The 20266-nt window shown below is 53.5% G+C and overlaps 1 protein-coding gene across 2 annotated transcripts; it reads right to left on the bottom strand.

The window, feature by feature from the left end:
- Positions 1-264: 264 nt before the first annotated feature.
- On the bottom strand, positions 265-19858 carry LRRC20 (leucine rich repeat containing 20). 2 transcript variants are annotated; one of them, XM_078613342.1, is made up of 5 exons: positions 19658-19858; positions 17562-17656; positions 14965-15114; positions 13284-13451; positions 265-1150 (listed from the first exon to the last, which is right to left on the bottom strand). In XM_078613342.1, the coding sequence occupies exons 2-5, from the start codon at positions 17629-17631 to the stop codon at positions 831-833; spliced, it is 708 nt and encodes a 235-aa protein (XP_078469468.1). In that variant the 5' UTR covers positions 17632-17656; positions 19658-19858; the 3' UTR covers positions 265-830. The 2 variants fall into 2 exon arrangements, with proteins under 2 accessions (XP_078469468.1, XP_078469469.1); XM_078613343.1 differs by lacking the exon at positions 19658-19858 and adding an exon at positions 19550-19620.
- Between the last annotated feature and the right edge of the window lie 408 nt (positions 19859-20266).

Genomic DNA, 20266 nt, shown 5'->3' with positions numbered 1-20266 from the left:
AGCATTTTTCGATTTAAAGTTTTCGTGACTGCAGGGATTCATCTTCTTGGTTCTTTCGGTAAAGTCACGTAGAAGGGAAGTAATAAAATAATAAAAATAAAACATAATAATATAATTGTCACGACGTTTCGGCCACAACGCAAGCAGCCGTCCTCAGGTGAAGACCAGGTCTGTCTTTCAGACGCTGTCTCCCCGACAGACCTGGTCTTCACCTGAGGACGGCTGCTTGCGTTGTGGCCGAAACGTCGTTAGAATTATTTTATCATGTTTTATTTTTATTATTTTATTACTTCCCTTCTACGTGACTTTACCGAAAGAACCAAGAAAAAGGTCACGAAGCAGTCACTCAACGAGCCGCATGCCGCTCCCGATCCGCAGGTTGCCGATCCCTGCCCACGGTAAACTGGACTACCATGGTGAACTGTACGTCCATGGTGAACTGAACGTCCATGGTGAACTGGACTGCCATGGTGAACTAGACGTCCATGGTGAATTGGACTACCATGGTGAACTGAACATCCATGGTGAACTGGACTGCCATGGTGAACTGAACGTCCATGGTGAATTGGACGTCCATGGTGAACTGGACGTCCATGGTGAACTGGACGTCCATGGTGAACTGGACATCCATGGTGAACTGGAGGTCCATGGTGAACTGGAGGTCCATGGTGAACTGGACGTCCATGATAAACTGGACGACCATGGTAAGAGATCGGCAACCAAAATAACACACATTTTTTTCGAGTGCCAAGAGCCGCACTGCAGCCCTTCAAGAGCCGCGTGCGTCTCCGCAGCCGCAGGTTGCCGACCGCCTGGCAGAGGAGGACCATTCACTCCAGCCTGGGGCGAATGGGTGGTAGGGGGGGTGGGGGCGGTGGGGGGGGAGGCAGTGGGAGGTGGGGGCGGTCATCGGCAACGACATCAGCGGCACAGCGAGCTTCATCACGAGCGGCCGAGTCACCCGCGGCGCTCGTTTCTCGGTCGCCGCCACAGCCGCCGTGGCCGTTGCGCTCCTCCGGAGGAGCCAGCGTCACTCGCAGGGTGTCCGTCAGCAGGCTCAGGGAGCCCACGGCGTCTTGCGTCAGGGGGTTGGCGGTGACGATCAGCGCCGCGAGGGAGGGCATGGCCGCGAGCTTCTCCGCGGGGAGCTCTGCGGGAGAGAGATTGGACGGACGTCTTCAGGGGAGGGTTCTGGCACGTGCCGGATCGCTTACAGAACCAGAATATTAATGCGTTGGTAAAGCTTCTTTCGTACCGTACGTAGCAAACCGCGATAATCGGAGGTGCGGGGGAAGGACAACAAACTAAACACAAAAAGCATTTTTTAAAGAATTTCGTTTTCAATCGAGATGATTTCAAACTGCATAGCGCCAGTGGCTTCCTAACATCGCAAGGAAGAGCGTTCCAGACGGCCACGTAAACACATCCGAAAGTACACGATGCAGTGATCGTCTTTATACTGGAGGAATCCGATAAGCTATAAAGCTCTTTTTTTTACAGATCTCCAGGAAGGGCAGGTCAGAACGTTCCAACAAACAATACAAAAACACAATAAGAGTGCAAAGTATATGAAAGGTAAGCAAATCACTTAAAAAATACAAATAAAGAGAAACAATGTTTTGTGATTGTACCAGGTAAAGCCCACCCAGCTATTAGTTTTGTTTGTTTGTCCAGAAGCGATCTGGCCATCACAAATGATCGCTCAATCGAGGTGGCTCGAGCCATCGCGCGGAAATCCACAGCGGAGCGGCAAAATGAATCTCGCACTAAATCAGGGTTACAGCGAGCGGCTGCGGACAGACACGCGGAGGGACGCGCCGCGAAGCCGCGGGGCCACTAAGCCACCAGCGGCACCCCTCGACGCGTGGCTTCTCTACCACCACCCCCTCCTCCTCCTCCTCCACCACCCCCTCCTCCACCACCCCCTCCTCCTCCTCCTCCACCACCCCCTCCTCCTCCTCCACCACCCCCCTCCTCCTCCTCCACCACCCCCCTCCTCCTCCTCCTCCACCACCCCCTCCTCCTCCTCCACCACACCCTCCTCCTCCTCCACCACCCCCCTCCTCCTCCACCACCCCCTCCTCCTCCTCCACCACCCCCTCCTCCTCCTCCACCACCACCCCCTCCTCCTCCTCCTCCACCACCACCCCCTCCTCCTCCACCACCCCCTCCTCCTCCTCCACCACCCCCTCCTCCTCCTCCTCCACCACCCCCTCCTCCTCCTCCTCCTCCACCACCCCCTCCTCCTCCTCCACCACCCCTCCTCCTCCTCCTCCTCCACCACCCCCTCCTCCTCCACCTCCCCCTCCTCTTCCTGCGCAGCGTCGAAATACAATCAGCGTAGCCTGTAACTGTGCGCTGGGCCCACATTTGACGCGGCGGCGATGGATAACGATGGCCCCGGGCGCACGCATTCTCACACCGTTGATGGCCGGCTGGTGTCCCTAAAGTCCCACACTAGTTTATTGGAATATATTAAAAAGAGAGACTGGTGCGTGGGGGTACGAAGAGGTGGCGAGGGCTTGGGGTAGCCTTCATCCAGCAGTGGATCGATCAAAGGGCTGATGATGATAATGTCGTAATTAACTGACACTGACACACAAAGACAATCTGATGGTATATAATGGTGTATATAAAATGGCATATATATACCATAAATGGTATCTATAAAAAATACTTTATGGACACCCTGTATATAAAACAACGGCTGCCAACTCCCAACAAAAAGGCACTCATCCCAACGTAGCTCCACCCCACCCACCCCTCGCTTAACGAGGCCTGCAGGCAACAACAACAAACTGGCATTTGCACGTGAAAGTAATTCATTCGGGCAGCAGAAGTATTTCACTTGTAAACAAATGTAATCAAGATTTATCGCTCACAGCGCGATAACGCGCGCGCGCGCGCACAACGGCAAATGCCAGATTAGCACCGCGCGCACGCACGCACGCACGCACGCGCGCACGCACGCACGCGCGCACGCACGCACGCACGCGCGCGAGCACGCGCGCACGCACGCGCGCACGCGCTTTGGGAAGCGGGAGGGTAGTGAGTGACAAGACGCGTTGCTACTACGAACCTCGGCGAACCGAGTTCCATTCCCGCTCACGACCGAAAACAGTGAGGAACGTTCGAACCGGTTACTGGACCTCCCTTAGGTCGGCTCAGCCATAAACGAGTAGCCGGTGCGGTGTGTAAACAACGGCACTGGGGATACACAATAGGCGGGCACCCACCCCCTCGTGTGCCCTGCAGGCCTTGATAGGTGCTCACTAAACAGCACTTGCCCCAACAGCCTGCCGAAGGCTATACGGGCGTCGGGGATCTTTTGCCTTTGTGCACGCGCGAGCATCACGAACCGCTGATGTAAACACGTTCCTGGCAGGGCCGTGTTCATAATTTAATTTGTCACGGAGCTTGTTTATTAACGGTGTCAGTTTGTGTCACGCGGCAGAGACAAAGCCATAAAACTCCCATAATCCACGGCGGCAGCCGGCCAGTCAGCACAATCGCGCCGCCACGCGGCAATTCAATTTGATGTTGTGACGATATTTGAACTTCTGCGTCCTGGGTCAAGGAAGGGGGGAAGAAAAAACGAAGACTCCGGACTTTCCACTCACGGCGAGATGGAGGAGATCTACTCGCGACAATTAAGGACGGGAGCGGCACGAGCGATGACGCGCCGGGCAGGTGGTCCTGTGTCTTCTGCGATGTCGACTTCACGGGCTCGTTTCTCCTGTTGTGATGACGTTTGTTGTTGTTGGTGGTGGTGGTGCCGTTTGTTTACGTGCCATTTCTTGATTTGTTGATTAAGTTTTTGTTTTCTGAGTGATTTTCACTTGCTTGGTAGTTTAGAATCAGGATCTGCACTTATACTGGAGGAATCCGATGAGCTATGAAGCTCTTTTTCACGGATATCCAGTAACGGCGGGTCAGAACGTTACGACAACAAACAATACAAAGACACGGTAGGAGTGCAACGTATAGGAAAGGTAAACAAATCACTTAAAAATACACAAATAAAACTAAAATATATTTTTTATTACCAGGTAAGACCCACTGAGGTATTAACTTGTTTTTCAGAAGTGGCCTGGCCACATAAGATAGCTCAACAAAGTGGCTTATCGCATGGAAAGTTATCGCAGCAAAATAATAAAATCTCAATGTATGATTTTAAATGTGTTATGCATACTTCCCCCGCACCTATGGTGCGAAAGAAGTTCAACATACACACATACATACACAAAGACCCGCAGACACCAACATCCATAGCGACACACACAGAGACCCACAGAGACCCACAGATTAGCAAGGTTGGCTACCTAGAGTGCGAGAGAACTTCAACCTACACACATACAACCGCACGGTAAGTCACAACCACTCACTCACTCACTCACCCACCTGCTCACCTGCTCACCTGCTCACCACACTGCAGGTCACATCACTTCCTTCCTCGCACAGCCCCCAACTTTGGAATTCCCGTTTCCCATCGTCTACCTCTCCCAGGCCCTTGTAGTAATAATTGTCTCGCTCAAATTTCGATTGAAAGCTTTCGTGACTGCAGGGATTCATATCATTGGTTCTTTCGGTAAAGTCACGTAAAAGGGAAACAATAAAAAGAATAATAATAATAAAATAAAAATATATAAATCAATAAAATTGTTTTCTATTTTTATTATTTCCCTTCTACGTTACTTTACCGAAAGAACCAAGAATATGAATTTCGCTTAATTCAAGAAAAACGCTGAACCCTCTCATCTGTGGCGTTTACAACTTTCACGGGTGCTGCTTGTTGCCGGCCGTTTGGCGTTAGGGGTGCAGGATGGGGGTGGGGGGGGGGAGGCTTTTTGTCGCCTGCGCTCAGCCACTGCGTTTAGAACATAATAAAAATGATAAGCAGTCACTTGGAGGAAGGGAAATGGAGCGAACGGCGTATCGACGAGTTGTGTGCCCAGCGCACGTTTCGCTCCGTGACGCCAAATCGCGCACGCGACCTTTCGCGATGACGAACGACCCCCTCGCTTCTGTTCGCGGCTACAATGCAACCATTTGAATAATCCTCCCGCGCGAAACTTTCTCGCTCGGACCGCGCGGACGGATCGAGGCGGCGGCGGCGGCGGCGGCGGTGGCGGCAAAAAAAAAAGGTTTTACATCAGAGCAGCCGCAAACCCCGTCATCGCGACGTGGGGCATACAGAGTCACAGGCGCCAGCCCCTGCAATTGCCAATTGCCCGCTCGTGCCACTGCTTGGCCTGAAGGGCCTCCACTCGAGGCCCGCTCTTGGGAGCCCCCCCTATAGCGATCAATGTTCTGGAAGACTCTTCCACGCTGGGCAGCGGCTGATTCTGGGTGGGTGGGGTGGGGAGTGGCGGATGGGGGTGATCAACTCCCCCCATCCCCGCTCCCACCGCGGCCCCGCCTTAAGACCCCATAACTAGTATTTTAAGGCCCTATTTGAGATGCCTGAAATTCCAGGACCGTTCCCCACCCTCGTAAAGTTTGGAGATGCGCCTCGGCTTGGATTGCTGCCTCTTTACTTTTCATTTTATTATTTTATTTTATTTTGACTTATGACTTCACCTTGCTTATGCTATTCGTTGCACGCAGTTGCAATTGACTCTGCTCAGTCGATGTTGGCCGCCGAGGTCGTGACGGGTTTCTGTTTTTCTTTCCTGTTGCTCCGTGCCCCGCGGTACCACCGTTCGCGTTACCCTCCAATGTGCACCGACGCCCACTTTATTGAGGGCGATATTGGCGCGCGGAATAAAGAGTGATTGATTGGGTAGACGTTGTGAGTAGCCACACTGTAGCCCACCACACTGCTACGTGCCGATCGACTGCCCGTCGCGCACCCCATGCACGCTGCTGGCTGGGTGAACAGGGGCGGTGTGGGGAGAAGGGGCGGGGGATTTTAAGAAAGTCAGCAGCCCCAGCCATCCCTCCCGTTGCTTCGACTGCCGCGCCAAGAGATGGGAGTCGAACAGGACGACCTCTGCATTGCATCGCGCTGACCGTTATGCTGCGGCGACGTCCCACCGAGTGACGGACGGGAGTTTTTTTTTTCTCGATGGTGGACCAAAACACAATCGCAGCGGCTGAAATAGTTCTAATTGCATTATAAATACTGCATGAGGCTCAGAGCGATTCCTTGAAGTGTTTGCACTGCGGGGGTTCCCGGTTAATTACGGCCTCTTCCCACATGCACGCTGGAATGACCTGCAGAATTCATCTCTCTCTCTCTGCCCTATCCATATCTAACATAGCGGCCTGTCAAAGTGCACGATACACAGCATCGCGCGCCACGTCACACACCGCTCCACCACACCACAACACACAACATCACTCACTATCACACTGCAGCGCCACACTCACACACTGCACCGCCACACACCAGCACACTGCACTACACACCGCACCACCACACAACATCACTCACTATCACACTGCACCACACTCACACACTGCACCACACTCACACACTGCACCACACTCACACACTGCACCACACTCACACACTGCACTACCACACTCACACACTGCATTACACACCGCACTACCACACAACATCACTCACTATCACACTGCAGCGCCACACTCACACACTGCACCGCCACACACCAGCACACTGCACTACACACCGCTCCACCACACAACCACACGCCAAACCCACCACACCGCACCATCCCGCCGCGCCGTCAAATCAACTCGCTCGCGCAATTCGCCATTTGGGCCATGATCACGACGCCAAGGGCATCACGAAGGCGCCCGTGAAGGCGCAAACGGCCGTCTGCATCCCACTCGTCAAGCCACCCACACGCGCACCATGTGGGAAAGTACATCACGGTGTTGCTGCTGCTGCTGCCAATAACCTCGATTGATTCCCCCCCCCCGCCCCTCCCAACGGACCCAACTACGCAAATCTCCACTCCTGATCGCACAGCACGCAGCCCCGCAGATCCTCCGCGCAACTCAGAGTGACCGGCCCCCGGATCTGTCGCTCCGCGCGATTGCACGCGGAGCGCGGGAGTCGTTCCGTCGACATCCTTTCAAAGCTGAACAAAAGAGAAGGGGGAAGAGAGAGAGGGAGAAAATATTCGCGGGGAATCGTATTCATCCGATGAATCATCGTCCATTGCTGCCGCCCGCTCCGTTTTTCCGAACCCTTGTGTCCCGCGGTGAATGCCTCGAATTGACCGTCACGGAGTGGCACCTAAAACTCACAGCTCGGCCATGGACGTGGCACACTGTGATCCCTGGATGAATTGCGCCTTATAAATGCAAATTATTATTATCAACGTCAATCGCAGCCACAGCTGTGAATTTGACATCTATGCGAGTATAATTTAACCTTACTTTGTATACACAATAAACTCCTGCTGCATTTTTTTTTTTTTACACGTATATATATTTTTACATGACAATACTTTTAATGTACGTCGCATCTCCGGTCGCTTCACATTTCTCTAGAACTGCTCTTTGTGTTGAGTTTGTTGTCCTTCCCCTTCACCTCCGATTCGCACGGTTGGCCACGCACGCTGCGAAAGAAGTTCAACATACATCCAAGATGATCATTATTTCAGCGACAGGCATGCATCCTCGCCTCCTGTGTCGGCGGAAGAGCACGGCGCGGCCCCGTCGCGCGAGAGGCGTGGGGGCAGCAGCAGCAGCGGCAGCGGCGGCAGCCGCAGCGGCAGCAGCAGCAGCAGCAGCGGCAGCGGCAGCAGCAGCAGTAGCAGCAGCGGTAGCAGCGGCAGCAGCGGCAGCGTCATCGCAAACAAGAACATGTCGCTGAAATGCCGATGGAGGAACAGCCCTGGGTCGTCTTTGCTGCCCCGACCAACCGTCGCATCTCCAACAACAACGACAATGATGACAACACGTGGAGGAGGAGGAGGAAGATTTAAGGATATTTCGTCCATAAATCGAAGGATCAGGGACCTCATGCTGTGGTGAGGTGTGAACCATCAGGCTTGACTGCCCGATGCGTGTTTTTTTCATCGCTTGTTGTTGTGACGTTGTGACCCGCCCCGACTGGACATCTGTGAAAAAGAGCTTTATAGCTCATAGGATTCCTCCAGTATAAATATTAAGATGTTGATGCAATACACATCATCTGGCGGAACCAGCGGTCTATTCCACTCGGCTACCCCTATACAACCACGAGCATTCTGGCCGAACCAGCGGTCTACTCCACTCGGCTACCCCTATACAACCACGAGCATTCTGGCGGAACCAGCGGTCTACTCCACTCGGCTACCCCTATACAACCACGAGCATTCTGGCCGAACCAGCGGTCTACTCCACTCGGCTACCCCTATACAACCACGAGCATTCTGGCCGAACCAGCGGTCTACTCCACTCAGCTACCCCTATACAACCACGAGCATTCTGGCCGAACCAGCGGTCTACTCCACTCGGCTACCCCTATACAACCACGAGCATTCTGGCCGAACCAGCGGTCTACTCCACTCAGCTACCCCTATACAACCACGAGCATTCTGGCCGAACCAGCGGTCTACTCCACTCGGCTACCCCTATACAACCACGAGCATTCTGGCCGAACCAGCGGTCTACTCCACTCAGCTACCCCTATACAACCACGAGCATTCTGGCCGAACCAGCGGTCTACTCCACTCAGCTACCCCTATACAACCACGAGCATTCTGGCGGAACCAGCGGTCTACTCCACTCAGCTACCCCTATACAACCACGAGCATTCTGGCCGAACCAGCGGTCTACTCCACTCGGCTACCCCATACAACCACGAGCATTCTGGCCGAACCAGCGGTCTACTCCACTCAGCTACCCCTATACAACCACGAGCATTCTGGCCGAACCAGCGGTCTACTCCACTCGGCTACCCCTATACAACCACGAGCATTCTGGCCGAACCAGCGGTCTACTCCACTCAGCTACCCCTATACAACCACGAGCATTCTGGCCGAACCAGCGGTCTACTCCACTCGGCTACCCCTATACAACCACGAGCATTCTGGCCGAACCAGCGGTCTACTCCACTCAGCTACCCCTATACAACCACGAGCATTCTGGCCGAACCAGCGGACTTCTCCACTCCGCTACCACCCCGGACGATGTCGTGGAATGGCTCAAAACATTAGACACGCGACCATAGCCTGCAGCAGCAGCAGCTGCTGCTGCTGTTTTTTCCAAACGCCACACGCAAGAAGTAGAAGAAGAAGAAAAAGAAAAGCCGTACGCACGGGACAACAAAGAGAGACCCCGAGCACTGACTCGACCTGACACCGGGAGAATACGCGTGATCGTTTCCACTATCTACCCGCGTGCGACTCGCCGCGTAATTTTCCACCACTGCCAACCCCAGCTCGGCTGAGTGCGGCGGGGGTTGGACAGACAGCTCACGCTGGGGGGGGAGGGGGGGGGCGCTCTTCCCGCTTCAATCAAGCGTCCGGGCCGTCTGAAGCCGGCTCCGCTAACCCGCGCGTCGACGCTAATGAAGTTGCGAGCGAGGGGGTCACATTCATCGCGACGACGCGAGAGAGCCCTCGACGGCTTTTATCTCTCGCTCGCCCCGCGTCTCTCGCCCGGCCTCGACGCCTTTCATGTGTGACCCCCCTCCCACTCCCACGCGCCACTCCACCACCCACCCACCCAACGATGCCCGCAGGGGAAGACGCGTGCCGGCTCGCTGGCTTTGCCCACTGCACGCGGGGCGACCTGCCGATTTGCTGTTTAAGGAGGGAGGTCAGGCTACAGAGGGAGGAGGGAAATTGAAACTTCTGTGGTGGTGTTGGTGGTGGTGTTGGTGGTGGTGTTGGTGGTGGTGTTGGTGGTGGTGTTGGTGTTGGTTGTGTTGTTGTTGTCGTTATACTGGTAGGAACCCACTGGTTCCACCAGCCCACAGGGGATTATTGTGTCCATCCAAAAATGGGAGGGGTGGGGCTGGGTGGAGAGGGGAGGGTGGGGAGGGGCTGGATGGGGAGGGAGGGGGAGGGTAGGGAGGGGCTGGGTGGGGCTGGGTGGGGAGGGGAGGGTGGGGAGGGGCTGGGTGGGGAGGGTGGGGCTGGGTGGGGAGGGAGGGGGAGGGTAGGGAGGGACTGGGTGGGGAGGGGAGGGTGGGGAGGGGCTGGGTGGGGAGGGTGGGGCTGGGTGGGGGTGGGAGGGGTGGAGTTGGGTGGGGAGGGGCTGGTCACCCCATGGTGCCCTTATAAAACTCAACGTTTAACCTACTCACGTCGGCTTGTGCCCGCCCTCACAGTCGGGCATATTTGCGGAATACACCACGCCGCCATTGACCCTGGCCATTGACCGAGCAACCCAACGTTCCTGCCAGCTCCCTCCGCAGGAATGTGTTTCTGCTCGTTAACCAAGCAAAGCCTCGCCGGGGCCTCAAGACTCTCTGTTTTGAAAGGAGGGTACTGCCAGGTTTTCGCAGGAGGGGAGCGAGCAATGTTAAAATCATATGATAATAATGATTATAATAGTTTCAACTTGATAACGCGCCACCATCACCGCCGAATCCTACGGTCCTCCACACGCGTTGTCGGCCACGTAATAACAACCGAGTCACTTGCAGGTGATTTTTCAGCACGGGGATGTTTGGCCAGGACCTGTTGCATCACCGCGTGATCTCTCGGTGTTCAGAGGCAGCCACTGGCTAACCGCCGCACAGCAGAGACGGATTAGGGCTTTGTTCCAAGATTTCGGCAAAAAGGTGCACGTGACCTGAATTACAACGCGGAGCCTTGCCACGGCCTCATCCACGCAGCCAGCATCGCCGGGTTCTGTCCTCCGGGCTTCACGGCAAGCCGGCCGGCTACAGAGCCAATCGTGACATCAGGATTGCTGCTTTCAACCGTCTAACACCCCTTTGGGCCGCTGCTCAAATACAATTTTTTTTTTAAGTCCCAAGTTATTTCCGGCTCAAATGAGCATCGAGGCGCTGCTCATCTCCCGTTCACAGCCACCGAGCCAGTGGTGGACACTTCACATTCACATGGCCCACAAAGCGGTACTCAATTTTACTGGCCACACAGGGGGATGATGAGCTGAGTCAATCTTCCCCCCAACCGGGATTTGAACATGCAACATTCTGGCTGCGAGCCGCTGCTGGTCTACGTGGATTTGTGGTGCTAGTGGCCAAAACCACGAGTCGAGTGGTCGGCAGCCAACACCGCCGGAGCATTGGTTTTGGCCACCAAGCCGGCGCTGTGCGGCAGACACCGAGCAACTCTTACAAAAGGCGTCCCTTTCTTCTCTGGCAATTTTGAATGACACGTACACGCACGCTCGTTGGCACGCACGCACAAACGCACGCTCGCTCGCACCGCACCGCAAACAAGCACGCACGAGTCGCTCGCTCACGCCGCAAATACGCGCAACGCGGCACCGCAAAACACATCACGAGCGCCGCACGGCTCACGACGCCTCGCACAATCTGCCAGGTGGTGGCACTCAAATTAACATTCGCCCCGAAGAACCAAGAGCATCAAAAGCCCGGGGACCCAGCTGCTGGACACTGATGAAGGCAGCGAACACGGAAAAAGGTTTTTAATATTTCCCATCTAATCCGGGCTCACTTTATTAGCATTTCGGGTAAAGCAAGTCGTCGGGGAAAGAGAATGGGTTCTGGGGAAGAAGCGCAACCCCGACATGATTGTGGCGATTTCATCAAAATCGCACGGCTGAAACCGTGCCCGCCGAAGCGTTATGGGGAAGGTTACATTTCTTCACGCGATTTGGATTGCGCGGTGGATCGCGGTTCGATTTAGGTTGGATTACGAGTGGATGGCAGTTGGCTGGCAGTTGGATTGTGGGTGAATTGAAAGTTGGATTGCAGGTGGATTGCAGTTGGATTTCGCAAGTGGATTGAAAAATTGCCCTGCGGGTGAATTGCAGTTGCAATGCAGGTGGATTGCGGTTGGATTTTTCTTAAATTTCGTTTGGATTGCAGGTGGATTGCAGTTGAATTGCGGTTGGATTTCGGGTAGATTGCAGTTTGGGCAGCGTGACTGACCACTCCATTGGCCACCACCAACACCGCCACCAGCTCTTGCGCGTGCCTTCTTGAAATGCACAGCGATAGCAGGGGCCATCTCAGAATGACGATGACGATGATAATGACTGCTGCGTGAGATGGCAGATGCACAAACGAGATTAAGAGTCTGAATTGCCATGGGAAAAGCGGGAGTCTGCAATAAAACAAAATAATTCGCTAAACTATCCCATCTCTTAGCCGCTAACGCAGCTGAATGCAATGCAGGCAAGGTTCACTGCCAATTGGAGGTCGTTTTATTGTTGTGCGTGTGTGTGTGCGCGTGTGTGCGTGTGTGTGCCTAGTGCAGCGGTTAGCGCACTGCGCTACGAACCCGGCGACCCGAGTTTGAATCCCGCTCACAACCAACACCCGTGACGGTTATCTGAACTGGTCCTGAGGCTCCCCTAGGTCAACTCAGCCTCAAATGAGCACCTGGTACGATGTGTAAACATCGCTACTAGGGAGACAAAGGCGGCCGGGCGTGGTGTTGGCCACCCACCCCTTTGTGTGCCGTGCCGGCCTTTATAGGTGCTCGCTGATAGGACTTGCCCCTACAGTCTGTTAAGGCTATATGGGGGATCTTTGTCTTTCTTTTTTGCTTGTGCAGGGAGCAGTAGTGTAGCAGTTAGCGTGCTGCGCTACGAACCCGGCGACCTGGGTTCCATTCCCGCTCACAGTCAACACCAGTGACAATTATCTGAACCGGTTCTGGGCCTCTGTTAGGTCGACTCAGCCTCAAATGAGTATCGCGCGTGGTGCTGGCCACTCACCCCCTTAAAGTTCCGTGTCGGCCTTCATAGGTGCTCGTTAACAGCACTTGCCCAAACAGTCTCTTAAAGGCTAAACGGGAGGACCATTATCCTTTTGTCCGTGTGGTGGGTTGCATGCACGTACATTTCCTTATTTAGGATTATCTACTCAGGAAAGCCTCGCCGAGTCTCAAGTCTCTTTTCAAGGAGGGTCATTCCAGGTTTACACAGCAGTGGAACAGTGTTGTTGCTCTTCTTGGTTCTTTCGGTAAAGTCACGCAGAAGGGAAATAATAAAATAATAAAAATTTAACATAATAAAATACAATTCTCACGACGTTTCGGCCACAACGCAAGCAGCCGTCCTCAGGTGAAGAACAGGTCTGTCGGAAAGACAGACGTTGGAAAGACAGACCTTTAATTAAGACAGAGTTCATGGGGAGAGTTCGTGGGGAGAGTTCGCGGGGAGAGTTCGCGAGGAGGTACGTGGGGAAAGACGCGGGAAGCGAGCGAGCTCACCCTGCAGGGAGTTGTGGGACACGTCGATGGTGCGCAGGCTCGGCGTGGCGGTGAGGGTATCTGGGAAGGTCACAAAGCAGTTCCTGGAGATATCGATGAAGTGCAGCTCGGTCAGGGAGGCCACCGCATCCGGCAGCGACTTGAGTCGGTTGCCCTGCAGGTGCAGCTCTGACAAAATGGGAAAATAAAACAGAGTATCATCAGCATCGCCTTCGACACCGCCGACTTAAAAAGTATAATCACGCCCTCGAAGTGCTCTCGTTCCCCACACTTTACCCCACGACATACCGATCGGTTTAACTGCGGGGCACCCATTCATGGCGGGGGGATTTAGGAAAGTTGCCGCGTTGTTTCAACTTCCGTGCCAATGGTTGCTCACAACCATCGTCACCCCCGCTCGCCACCATCGCCCCCATCGCCCCCATCGCCCCCATCGCCCCCATCGCCCCCATCGCCCCCATCGCCCCCATCGCCCCCATCGCCCGTAACAAACTGGGAAACGCACGGCTCCACAATTCATCACGGACCATGCACTTTGACTCTTAAACAAACAACCTGAACACCAGCAGATTTTCATTACTCCTATCGAATTGGCCAGAGGTTTTATTTTTTATATATATATTTATTCCGAGAAGAGGAAGCGGCAACGCATTAGAATCGCAGCACCGTCGCCGGGGGAGAGGAAGAGGAAAGGGCACGCACGCGTGGGCGCGTTGTCGGGGGGGGGGATGCGGGGCGGTCGTGCTGCGCCCTTTGCGCGCTCTTTGGGTGATAACGCACGAGACGCCGGGGACGCCACGACCCCACGCGAGTCTTACTCTCGCGAAACGCGGGTCAAACTGCCGCGCGGGACAAAACGATTGCCGTATTCTCCCCGGGTTGCGACGCGCACCTATTCCCCCGGTGTTATAAAGAAAAGCTTGCTGGTGCGTCACGTGGTCCGGCACGCGCGAGCGTGTGCGCGTGATACCAGATTTGTGGGGAGCGGCGGCGCCATGGTTAGCGCGCTGTGCTATGAACCCGGCGACCCGACTTCGATTCCCGCTCACGGCCAACACCAGTGACGATTATATGTATCGGTGCTGGGCCTCCCCTAGGTCGACTCAGCCTTAAATGAGTCCCTTGTGCAATATGTATACATTGCCACTGGGCGGACATGGTGTTAGGCACCCAGCCCCTCGTGTGCCATGCTGACCAACATTGGTGCTCGCTAACAGAACTTCCCCCAAAAGTCTCTTAAGGATATAAGAGACATATTTAGTCTTTGCTCTTGTGTTCCCAGATTGGCGTAACTTCAGTGGCACCGAGCACAAGATCGAGGTACGCCTTACTTTACGAAGTGAAGTATAATCCGCAAAACGGCGAGTTGCTCCACCTTTCTGGGTGGGGTTTGTACATTCTCTCTCTCCCCCAGTTCCGCATGAGTTTCCCTCTGGGTTATCCCGTTTCTTCCCATGGCCACCAAAAAAAAGACGTACAATGTCACTGGAATTGCCAAAAAAAATATCCAAAGAGCTGAACACACGACCTGCAAATTACTCAATTGAGATCATACATAGTAGCGTCATCGCCCCCGCTCCCCCCCCCCAATTACAAACATTTGGCAGGACCCTCCTGAAAGAGTCTTGAGGCTCTCCTTGTCGGGCGAACGAGCGGAGCCCCACGGTAGCGCCTGCCGTACCATGCAGGCGGGAGAAGGTGCTTAGGAAGTTGCTGGGCAGCGACTTGAGGATGTTGTGGGCCAGAGATGCGACCCGGACGTCGTCCGCGACTTCCGCCAGCATCACGTTCACCGCCACGGGCACGTTCGTCATCTCACACGCAGACAGGTCTACAAAGACAAAGATCCGCCGTATAGCCTTAACAGGCTGTTGGGGCAAGAGCTGTTAGCGAGTAGCACCTACGAAGGCCGGCACGGCACACGAGGGGGTGGGTGGCCAGCACCAACCCCAGCCGCCTTTGTCTCCCGGGTGGCGATGTTTATACACCGGATTAGGTACTATTTTGAGGCTGAGTCGACCTAGGGGAGGCACAGGACCAGTTCAGATAATCGTAACTGGCGGTGGCTGTGATCAGGAATCGAACGTGGGTTACCAGGTTCGTAGCGCAGCGTGCTAACTGCGACGCTGAACACGCAGACACAAAGGGGCCGTCCATAAATGACGTCACGCGATTTTGGACGATTTTTGACCCCCCCCCCCCTCGTCACACGGCGTCACAAAAAGTGAGACCCCCCTCAAATATGACGCCACAAAGCTCTGCCCCCCACAAAAAAATATTTCCATTTTGAAAATAAAACATGCTTCAAATCGCTTTAAACTATTGTGATTGTAGTGCGTATTTAATGTGGCGTTGCACTCTGATGTTGTAGGAGAAAACATTTATTAAAAAGTCGATTTAATTAAGTGGAACGTGTTGTCTATATTTATTTAAAGTTGCGCATTTTGATGTGAAGTCACATTTCTCAAACACCCCCCTCCTCGATAATTGGTTCTTTACCCTTCTATCTGGCAACAAAACTGACACCTTTTTACAAGGAGTCATGTTTGCATAGACCGCAATACCTGCAGTCATAATACAAACAAAAGAACATAACTCTGATAATGTGCACTGTCCTTAAAGTTGATTGATCCACACCCGAGACAGCTTTCCTTAGAGCCTAGTCTCATATGGGTTGGACCAGATGACGCCAAAAGGCGCACAACTCAAAGACAATGCACCATCAGAGTATGAGAGCTCGGGGCAAGCATCTACACTATGGGAACCTCATTTGCCTCGTCACACATCGTCACAGATGTCTGACCCCCCCCCCCTAGGTGCGTGACGTCATTTATGGACGACCCCAAAGACACGCTCACCGACTCACACACAGGCAGGTCTACACGGAAACACACAGACACACTGACCCACTGGCATGCTCAGTAATTGAGCATTGAGGGGGTGCTCATCTCCTGTTTATATCCCAGATCTAGTTGTGGACATTCCACGTTCCTACGACGGGGGCGAGTCACCCCATAGGACAACCACTGCAGACTTCGCCACAGTACGGTGTAAAAACAATCGACAAGACAGTGCTGACGAAATAGGCAGTACACACAGCACAAAGGAAACAATACCATTATTAATAATATTGAATCTTTAAGCCAATTGTGTTTGGATGGATGTCATGCGGCAGGTGCCGCGTGAATTTGAGCTGCAAATCATGAGGCTCTGCTGCCCTCTGGCAGTCGAGTTTTGCCACTACATCAATTCAAGGACCCATATCTAACAGAAGGAAACCGGTCCAGAGTTTTGTTTGTATTAAATACATTCTTGTGTAAAAGCTATCCCACGTGTAACTGACAGCCGCGTTCGTTATACATATTAACGATAGCAAGATTGCAAGATTGCAATTTGTAGAACGGCTTATGTGCAGGTTTATTTCGAGCAAACTGTTGGCAAGAACTTTTTCAAGTAAATTTTGCGAACATTTATTCTCACGCTCAGGCATCGAATGTTTTATGGTTGATGCAAATTGCATGTGCAGATCGTTAACTTTGTATTGTGCTAAGAAAGCGGCGACCCAAATAACTGGGTTCCATCTCTTCCTTCCAATAAACACATTCCTGCGGAGGGAGCTGGTAGGAACGTTGGGTTGCTCGGTCAATGGCCAGGGTCAACGGCGGCGTGGTGTATTCCGCAAATATGCCCGACTGTGAGGGCGGGCACAAGCCGGCGTGAGTAGGTTAAACGTTGAGTTTTATAAGGGCACCACGGGGTGACCAGCCCCTCCCCTCCCAGCCCCTCCCCACCCTCCCCTCCCAGCCCCTCCCCACCCTCCCCACCCAGCCCCTCCCCACCCTCCCCACCCAGCCCCTCCCCACCCAGCCCCACCCTCCCCACTCAGCCCCTCCCCACCCTCCCCTCCCCATCCAGCCCCTCCCTCCCCACCCAGCCCCTCCCTGCACGATGGACGGACGAACACAATAATCCCCTGTGGGCTGGTGTAACCAGGAGGTTCCTACCAGTATAACTGGGTTCCATCTCTTCCTTCCCACAATAATGTTCTCACCAAATATGAATGTCACATTCTCTCCTGCGGAAAAGTCTAAGGCAATGATCCAATTCACGACCGAACAGTGGTACCCATGACCCTGTGCGACCCTGTGCGACCCTGTGACCCAGTCACCATCTGACCCTGCATGACCCAGAGACCCTGGGTGACCCCGAGTGACTGAGAGTTACCGTTGAGACCGAGTGACCCCGCGTGACCCCGCGTGTCCCTGAGTGACCACTGACCGATGGAGTCTGTGTGCTCCTCCAGGGTTTCCCTCAGCCTCTGCACCACACGCACCACTCCTGCAGCCATCGTGCCCCGGCAGAGATACGGCGACCTGGGGGCGGGAGTCCACAACGTTCTCTACGATTAGTCAATCTAAGATTAGTCAAGTCGGGTGCCACGGTGGCGAGATGTTAACTACCTCGCCTTATACACAGGAGGTCGAGGGGTTGATCCCGACCCTGACGCCTGCTGTATATTTGGAGTTCGCGGTGTCTCTGTCCACGTGGTCGCGTGGATTTTTGAACGGGGCCTCAGATTGTTCCCTTCACATTTAGAATAAACGTGCGTTCGGTGTATTTGGCTGATATAAATATCCACGTGATAAGCCACTTCGTTGAGCTATCATTTCTGGTCAAGTCGCTTAAAAAATAGCTATATAGCTCAGTGGGCCTTATTTGGTAAAACAATGTATATAGTTTATGTTTTAGTTCAATTCAAATCAAGATTAAGCTAATTAATCAACGAAAAAAATGTAAGCAATCACTTTTTTTGTGGCCAATTACTCACTCAGATCCCTTTAAAAATGGTGGCCGCCCTGACATTATACCTCCCGAATGCTGGAAACCCCCTGAAAACCACGGCGAGTGTGACGCGCCTTAAGATGTTGAAGATGTCACCAAGCCACGCCCATCACCACTCGTCCAGTGGCACATGTGGGAACTGAAGTGAGATTTTGTTTTACCTTCCCCTCACCCCTCAACTACATTCATGTTCCACCTGAAGACGGAGGCTTGTGTTGCCTCCGAAACGTCATGAATTTTTACTTTATTTTACTTTTATTAATTTTAATGTTTTACCTACGTGACTTTACCGAAAAACCCTAAGAGTATGAATCCTTGCAGTCACGAAAGCTTCAAATCTAGAAATACATTCATGTTATACTTTTAGTTGAGTAACTGAGCCGATCATGGGTAAAGTTGCCGATTACTATCGCGTGATGGGTGCCACGGGTTGTCAGCCCACATATTGGACGGTGGGTGTCAAGGGCTCTTCACACCGCATGCCCCATCCTCACGTTCTTTACCAATGGATTATAACAGAATGGATTAAAAATGGCAAAAAACGAATAACATGAGCCGATTGGTTTACCGTAAGTTTTTTTTTTAAAGAAAAAAATGACTTTAACACGGTTATTTTTAAAAGTTTCACGTGTTTATATTTAGAATTATAAGGCGGTGGTCGTTTAAGTGGGGCACTGCCCCGACTTTATTAAATTACCTTTCCATGGATTGTTATTTTTTCCACCCCCGCACGTGGCCCATGCATTCGACTGTCAAATGAACGCGACGTTTCGACGATGGCTGACCGGCGAGTGAATGAGCAGCAACTCACTGGGAGGCGCTGCAGATGATGCGTCCATAACAAAGACAAAGATCCCCCGTATAGCCTTCAACAGACTGTTGGGGCAAGTGCTGTTCGCGAGTAGCATCGATGAAGGTCGGAACGGCGCACGAGGCGGGGGGGGGGGGTTGGCCAGCACCACGCCCGGCCGCCTTTGTCTCCCCCTGCCGGCGATGCTTACACATCGCACCCAGGTACTGATTTGAGACCGAGTCGACCTAGGGGAGGCCCAGGACCCGTTCAGCTAATCGGTGTTGGCGGTGATCGGGAATCGAACTCGGGACGCCGGGTTCGTAGCGCGGTGCGCTCACCGCCACCCCCACCGCTCCCCACTACAGCACTACCACCATCATCCACAATGTGACGAAAGGGCGCTACACACGACGCCACCATAAGACGAGACACACCATTCACGAAGTAGAAGAAGGCCCGTACACAATACGACGACCACCACCACCACCACCACAAGTCACGCCACACAGAAGAAGCGACTTTCGACGCAACACCATTAAGGCCACCGGCCACGAGAGGAGACACCCTGTAACGAAACCCCAGCAGCCAGTGGCAGGGCAACCGGTCACGACACCGCACACAAAGTACCCACCGAGGCAGCCGGCGAACTCGTGCAGAGGAGATAACTAGACACGCAGAGGGGGGGTGGGGGGGGGTAGGAAACTCGTCTCGTGCTCCGACGGACGCGGCTGTGACTCACGGTGATGGTGAGCCGTGGAGGAGGGTGGTGAGGAGGGTGGTGAGGATGAGGAAGAGGGAGGAGGCTGAGTTACCCGGCTCGGCCAGTAGAGCGCTGTTGCACCGTGAAGACAGAATTAGACGGGAGAAGGTGGGGTCATCACATTTCTCTCCGGGCTAATTTTAAAGTCTTAAGCAATGCGGTGGTGGGGTGGTGTAGTTTCCAAGTGTGGTGATTATTTGCGGGTAGGGGCCGTCCATAAATGACGTCACGCACCTAGGGAGGGGGGAGGGGCAGACATTTTTGACGATGTGTGACGAGGGGGGGGTTGAGAAATGTGACGTCACATCAATATGCGCAACTTTAAATACATATAGACAACACGTTCTACTTAATTAAATAGACTTTTTAATAAATGTTTTCTCCTACAACATCAGAGTGCAGCGTCACATTAAATACGCACTCTACAATGACAATAGTTTCAAGCGATTTGAAGCATGTTTTTTTGGGGGGGGGGGGGCAGAGCTTTGTGACGTCATATTTGAGGGGGGTCTGACTTTTTGTGACGCCGTGTGACGAAGAGGGGGGGGGGGGGTCAAAATCGTCCAAAATCGCGTGACGTCATTTATG

This window comes from Lampetra planeri, chromosome 41 (genome assembly GCF_965212315.1).
Source record: "Lampetra planeri chromosome 41, kcLamPlan1.2.h2, whole genome shotgun sequence".
Taxonomy (NCBI): Eukaryota; Metazoa; Chordata; class Hyperoartia; order Petromyzontiformes; family Petromyzontidae; genus Lampetra; species Lampetra planeri.
This window is presented reverse-complemented; position numbering and strand designations above follow the sequence as displayed.

What these genes read in the sequence shown, in the direction of transcription:
- LRRC20 (XM_078613342.1), bottom strand. Translation starts at nt 17,631, where the DNA reads ATGGCTGCAGGAGTGGTGCGTGTGGTGCAGAGGCTGAGGGAAACCCTG. An exon ending in GGAGCACACAGACTCCATCG is followed by an intron (nt 15,115 to 17,561) that starts GTCAGTGGTCAC and finishes TTGTCTTTGTAG; the next exon opens with ACCTGTCTGCGTGTGAGATG. An exon ending in CACCTTCTCCCGCCTGCATG is followed by an intron (nt 13,452 to 14,964) that starts GTACGGCAGGCG and finishes CCATTTTGTCAG; the next exon opens with AGCTGCACCTGCAGGGCAAC.